The sequence below is a fragment of the Amyelois transitella genome, chromosome W, assembly GCF_032362555.1.
Source record: "Amyelois transitella isolate CPQ chromosome W, ilAmyTran1.1, whole genome shotgun sequence".
Lineage (NCBI taxonomy): Eukaryota > Metazoa > Arthropoda > Insecta > Lepidoptera > Pyralidae > Amyelois > Amyelois transitella.
This window is the reverse complement of record NC_083536.1, coordinates 5,182,083-5,189,258: the sequence shown is the minus strand read 5'-3', so window position 1 is coordinate 5,189,258 and position 7,176 is coordinate 5,182,083. Positions and strand designations below refer to the sequence as shown.

Below are 7,176 nucleotides of genomic sequence, written 5' to 3'. Positions count from 1 at the left end.
AACTAAGGACGCTGCGTGGGAGGAAATAGTCAAAGAAATAAAACATAAAGATGGTAAGTAATAATCATGTATTAAAATCAGGTATAGGTAAAACAAGTTGAGCGCTGAGAAAAAACTGCACATAAGTCGATTTTTGGGTCTATTTGGCGATATGAAGTGAGGCGCGGGGTAGGAGCAATTATATGATTTTATAGCGGGGCGAGATTGAGAAGTAAAAGCCAACTACGGGATAACAACTTTACTTCGGTCACTTATAAAAAGAAATAACAAAACTCGCTCGCTAATGAGGTGCATACCGCACCGGTCCGCGCGTTGTTTAAAGACTGACTTGTTCAATGAGGCGCACGGGCGGTCCTCTAGGCGGGCGCTGGGAACGGCGTGGTATGGACGAGGGGGGTGGAGAGTGACGCGATGTCTCCCCGGAAGGGCCTACAATGTTGCCCGCTATATCCTCCCCCTCCAAGTTACATGGTCGACCCGACTGTGACTTGGCTAGTCTACCGCGATGGCGCTGATGCGCAATAACAGGAGATTTACCCACGTAACGCGTTAAGGCGCTGGCATCTCCGGTATCGATGTGGTGAACAGCAAACTGAGTGGGTCCTCCCCCTGGAGTGAAAATGTCCTCATTGACATTCAGAAGGTTGGACAGCTGCTGTCGTTCGTCCTTACCTAAGTGGAATCCTTCATCCTCGTGAAGACCCACAGACGAGCAATGCAAAGGTTCGTATGACCTTACACCATTAGGTTCAAAGACGATGGGCTGAGAGACCCTATCGTGGTTCATAAACCATATACCGCGAGAAAAATCTAATACCATGCCAGCGTCCTGAATAAAATTCATTCCCAACAAACTTTCAGTGGCATTGGGCAACATTATAAACTTAACATCTAAAGAGACATCGCGTACCCTAACCCTAACTTGCGTACATTCAACAATTTGCGCAACTGCCCGCCCGTCTCCGTATTTAAGCTCAGTAAATACATTTTCAAACTTATGGCCATACTTAACTAAATGAGCTCTAAGACTAACACTACCTATACAATGTTTGGCACCTGTGTCTATAAGCACTTTACCACGTTCACCATAAATTTCTATTTCTAACAAAGGTCGCACTCGCGAATCTATATTAACACTATTTGCAGAAACAGATTGAAACGAAGTTGATACGGACGGAACAGGTTCTGTCTTTTTACAAGTCGAGCAGTTGGATCGGATCACGCCAGGCGCACCGCACCCGAAACACGTGATAGTTGAGACGCGTGGTTCTCCATCAGTGCCAAGTTTCTGTTTGGCTAACTTTTCACAGGCATATTTCAGATGACCATACTTTTTACAGTAATTACAGTGTGGCCGAGCTTTATTCTTATAAGATACTGTCGACTGCGAAGCCGTCGGAGAAATGGGTACAGTAGTAGGCTTTGCCGTCGAACATAACGGTTTAAGATCGCTGGTCGATGTTCGGCTTTCATCCAAAATATCTTCGACACGACGGGCCATAGTAATAAGCTCAGCGAAGGTAGAAAATTCCAAACGCGAAACCTTTTCACGAATACGTCGATGTAGCAAACCGTACGTCATATCTAATTGCACGGTCATCGACAGGGAATGAAGGGGTAACTGTGACATTAATGCCCTGATGTGGCATATGAAAAGGTCTGTAGCTTCGTTACTACGCTGTTCCCTTTCAAATATTTTTCTACTAGCTGTGCCCGCGACTTCGTCCGCGTGGAATTGTTATTTTGAGCATCATTGAAGCCCACAAGGATGAATAATTTTCCCCGTTTTTTTTCACATAGTCCATTTTTTGTTTTCTCGTTAAAGTTGCAGCGTGATGTTATATAGCCTAAAGCCTTCCTCGATAAATGGTATATTCAACGCAAAAATAATTTTTCATTTCGAATCAGTAGTTCCTAAAATTAGCGCGTTCAAACAAACAAACTCTTCAGCTTTATAATGTTAGTATAGATTATGCAAAAAAATTGATGAACCTACGTGAGTGCTTGTTTGAGGATGCTATTCAATCACGCAAATTCTATTGGATGGATTTTGATGAAACTTACGTACACGGGAAGAATAATGCCTGGAATAGAACATAGTTTATTTTTCTTACAAAAGCAAAGCTCGGAAGCGCAGCTGTTAAAAAACGAATAAATTCTAAAGACAAAAAAAGGAAATTATAATAATGGAAAGTTAAAGTACCTATCTCTTTGTTTACAACATTTGCTGTCTTGCCCATTGGAGACATCACAAATTAACTGTCACAGCTGGTGACCCGCGAGCAAGCGACGTAGAGCTGTCCGTGTGAGAAGCAAATCGTCCTGAGGTCGACTCCGGCTGCTCCAAGTGTTTGACCTTGCGATTTGTTAATTGTCATCGCGAAACATATAGCCATTGGAAACTGTACACGCTTAATTTGAAATGGAAAATTGTTGGGAATGAGCGGAATGCGCGGTATAAACACAATTTCACCCGCTGCACAACCAGTAAGAATTTTAGCTTCTACTATAATGTTATGAAGCGACACCACTTTAAGGCAGTCCCATTACAAAATGGAATGTCTACTTTTAGAGCAATTGTATGCGCGGGCAGTCCAGATGCCGAAAGTGAATTAAGGAACTATACCGAATAAGTACCGATGCTGCAAGCATCGGTACTATCTAATTTTGCCAGCGGCTACAATCACGTTATTTCTTAAATTCTCGTGGCGCTATCTCGTATCGGATGGTCAAAAAAAAAATATCTAAACCACGGGAACTAAATCAATGGTGAAATGGTAAGTACTGGCGTTGCTACATGTGTGTTATTCCTGCTAATCTTGAGGAGCATGGCAACCGTCGCCGATGCGGGGCGCGTCAAACCCTACCTTCATAAAAAAAATTCTTCTCAAAGATGTGGTGAAACAGTAAGTGCTGGCGAAACTAAATCAATGAATAAAAGAAGTTTTAATTATATAATTAACTAGCTGTGCCCGCGACTTCGTCCGCGTGGACTTGTTATTTTGAGCATCATTGAAGCCCACTAGGATGAATAATTTTCCCCGTTTTTTTTCACATAGTCCATTTTTTGTTTTCTCGTTAAAGTTGCAGCGTGATGTTATATAGCCTAAAGCCTTCCTCGATAAATGGTATATTCAACGCAAAAATAATTTTTCATTTCGAATCAGTAGTTCCTAAGATTAGCGCGTTCAAACAAACAAACTCTTCAGCTTTATAATGTTAGTATAGATTATGCAAAAAAATTGATGAACCTACGTGAGTGCTTGTTTGAGGATGCTATTCAATCACGCAAATTCTATTGGATGGATTTTGATGAAACTTACGTACACGGGAAGAATAATGCCTGGAATAGAACATAGTTTATTTTTCTTACAAAAGCAAAGCTCGGAAGCGCAGCTGTTAAAAAACGAATAAATTCTAAAGACAAAAAAAGGAAATTATAATAATGGAAAGTTAAAGTACCTATCTCTTTGTTTACAACATTTGCTGTCTTGCCCATTGGAGACATCACAAATTAACTGTCACAGCTGGTGACCCGCGAGCAAGCGACGTAGAGCTGTCCGTGTGAGAAGCAAATCGTCCTGAGGTCGACTCCGGCTGCTCCAAGTGTTTGACCTTGCGATTTGTTAATTGTCATCGCGAAACATATAGCCATTGGAAACTGTACACGCTTAATTTGAAATGGAAAATTGTTGGGAATGAGCGGAATGCGCGGTATAAAAACAATTTCACCCGCTGCACAACCAGTAAGAATTTTAGCTTCTACTATAATGTTATGAAGCGACACCACTTTAAGGCAGTCCCATTACAAAATAGAATGTCTACTTTTAGAGCAATTGTATGCGCGGGCAGTCCAGATGCCGAAAGTGAATTAAGGAACTATACCGAATAAGTACCGATGCTGCAAGCATCGGTACTATCTAATTTTGCCAGCGGCTACAATCACGTTATTTCTTAAATTCTCGTGGCACCATCTCGTATCGGATGGTCAAAAAATAAATATCTAAACCACGGGAACTAAATCAATGGTGAAATGGTAAGTACTGGCGTTACTACATGTGTGTTATTCCTGCTAATCTTGAGGAGCATGGCAACCGTCGCCGATGCGGGGCGCGTCAAACCCTACCTACATAAAAAAAAATTCTTCTCAAAGATGTGGTGAAACAGTAAGTGCTGGCGAAACTAAATCAATGAATAAAAGAAGTTTTAATTATATAATTAATTAAAAATTTTGCCAGCGGCTACAATTGTGTTACTTCTTAAATTCTCATGAGGCGCCATCTCGTATCGGGTGGGCAAAAAATAAATATCGAAACCACGGGAACTAAATAAATAAACAAAGCATAATTAATTTAATCAATAAAATGCTATTTTTTCAATCATAATAAATTTGATAATTAATTATTTATAGATTTTTATATCGATTCAAAAATGACGAAGTTCCAAACAAACTTGCACCCCCTATTTCATCCCCTTGGTATAGAATTTCAGGATAAAAAGTAGCCTATATTCTAATCCAGGTTACTAACTATATCTGTGCCGAATTTCGTTCAGATCCGTTCGGTAGATTTTGCGTGATGCGCGTACAAACATACAGACAGACAGACGGACAGACAGACAGACAGACAAAAATTAAAAAAAAAAATGTTTTGGCTTCTATTGACCCTAAAAAGACCCCTTACAATATTTTTTCTTAAATATCTTCAATGTACAGACAATGTTCAGTTACAGTTTTATTATATGTATGGATGGATATGATAATTAATTATTTATAGATTTTTATATCGATTCAAAAATGACGAAGTTCCAAACAAACTTGCACCCCCTATTTCATCCCCTTGGTATTGAATTTCAGGATAAAAAGTAGCCTATATTCTAATCCAGGTTACTAACTATATCTGTGCCGAATTTCGTTCAGATCCGTTCGGTAGATTTTGCGTGATGCGCGTACAAACATACAGGCAGACAGACGGACAGACAGACAGACAGACAGACAGACAGACAAAAATTAAAAAAAAAATGTTTTGGCTTCTATTGACCCTAAAAAGACCCCTTACAATATTTTTTCTTAAATATCTTCAATGTACAGACAATGTTCAGTTACAGTTTTATTATATGTATGGATTAAAAATTTTGCCAGCGGCTACAATTGTGTTATTTCTTAAATTCTCATGAGGCGCCATCTCGTATCGGGTGGGCAAAAAATAAATATCTAAACCACGGGAACTAAATAAATAAACAAAGCATAATTAATTTAATCAATAAAATGCTATTTTTTCAATCATAATAAATATGATAATTAATTATTTATAGATTTTTATATCGATTCAAAAATGACGAAGTTCCAAACAAACTTGCACCCCCTATTTCATCCCCTTGGTATAGAATTTCAGGATAAAAAGTAGCCTATATTCTAATCCAGGTTACTAACTATATCTGTGCCGAATTTCGTTCAGATCCGTTCGGTAGATTTTGCGTGATGCGCGTACAAACATACAGACAGACAGACGGACAGACAGACAGACAGACAGACAGACAAAAATTTAAAAAAAAAATGTTTTGGCTTCTATTGACCCTAAAAAGACCCCTTACAATATTTTTTCTTAAATATCTTCAATGTACAGACAATGTTCAGTTACAGTTTTATTATATGTATGGATTAAAAATTTTGCCAGCGGCTACAATTGTGTTATTTCTTAAATTCTCATGAGGCGCCATCTCGTATCGGGTGGGCAAAAAATAAATATCTAAACCACGGGAACTAAATAAATAAACAAAGCATAATTAATTTAATCAATAAAATGCTATTTTTTCAATCATAATAAATATGATAATTAATTATTTATAGATTTTTATATCGATTCAAAAATGACGAAGTTCCAAACAAACTTGCACCCCCTATTTCATCCCCTTGGTATAGAATTTCAGGATAAAAAGTAGCCTATATTCTAATCCAGGTTACTAACTATATCTGTGCCGAATTTCGTTCAGATCCGTTCGGTAGATTTTGCGTGATGCGCGTACAAACATACAGACAGACAGACGGACAGACAGACAGACAGACAGACAGACAGACAGACAAAAATTTTAAAAAAAAATGTTTTGGCTTCTATTGACCCTAAAAAGACCCCTTACATTATTTTTTCTTAAATATCTTCAATGTACAGACAATGTTCAGTTACAGTTTTATTATATGTATGGATAAATTTTGTGCGGGGGCAACCTTGGTCCAAACGTTTGTTTGAGTGCTTCGATGGCGGCAGACCAGGTTGGGGTATGATCCTTCACACCCTGCCACCATGTCGCAGCCAACCCGGTGAGTAACATAGGCAAGCCACGCAAGGCGTTTTCGTCGCTTACTCCAACACAATCTTTATAGACCTCTATGGCGTCTACAAAAGATTCCACGTTGCTAGACTTCTCGCCGTCGAATCGTGCTGTGCATTTTGCGAAATTACCATGTAAGGAACTACTTACAGTTGGTGGGCCATTTACCCTTTCCATTAAAAATCTCAGCTGCTCGGTTGTTATCATGATCGGAGCAAGCGGAGGCAATGGAACAGCCTCTGGCGCAGGTGCAGGTTGTTGTACAGCCTCCGGAGTGGGCGGCGGCGACGCCACCACATTAGCTTGGGCCGCGCCCGCCGACGAACTCTCTGCGCGAGATCTCGTAAGCACCATGGTAACACGATGAAGCAATACGTGTATGTCGAAATAAGAGTTCACGAAAGTCCAGATGCACTATCACAACGTTTACCAGTCTTTATAAATAATGTCCAACACACACAATAGTTGTATAAAAAGTCTTAAAAAGTCAGGCCGCGTAAAAAAAAGTCGTAACTATTATAGTGCCTACACATGTATCGCGAAACAAAACAGTAACACTGTCGCGATAACGGTTTTTTTTTTTTTTTGGGTACACTAAAACTTTTTGGTAAGTTTTTGTTCACTGCAGGTAGGTAAAGTCTCAACACAAAAGAGTATTTAGGTACGTTAACTGTTCACGTACCCAAACAACGGTTCCTTTTTTTTTTATGGTACACGAAACTATTTTTGGTAAGTTTTTGTATTATTAAAACGGTATTTAGGTATTTAGGTACGTAAACTGTCCACTATCGTGGGAACAAACAGACACGCTGTCACGATAGGTACACAAACAGTTTAGATACAAAACCT

General features: G+C 39.3%; 1 protein-coding gene across 1 annotated transcript; it reads right to left on the bottom strand.

The window, feature by feature from the left end:
- Positions 1-316: 316 nt before the first annotated feature.
- On the bottom strand, positions 317-6,720 carry LOC132904097 (uncharacterized). Its single transcript, XM_060954020.1, has 2 exons — positions 6,224-6,720; positions 317-1,637 (listed from the first exon to the last, which is right to left on the bottom strand). The coding sequence occupies exons 1-2, from the start codon at positions 6,679-6,681 to the stop codon at positions 317-319; spliced, it is 1,779 nt and encodes a 592-aa protein (XP_060810003.1). The 5' UTR covers positions 6,682-6,720.
- Between the last annotated feature and the right edge of the window lie 456 nt (positions 6,721-7,176).

Coding starts and splice junctions, on each gene's coding strand:
- LOC132904097 (XM_060954020.1), bottom strand. CDS start 6,681: ATGGTGCTTACGAGATCTCGCGCAGAGAGTTCGTCGGCGGGCGCGGCC. Junction 1,638..6,223: donor AAACAAACGTTTGGACCAAG/GTTGCCCCCGCA, acceptor ATGCCACATCAG/GGCATTAATGTCACAGTTAC.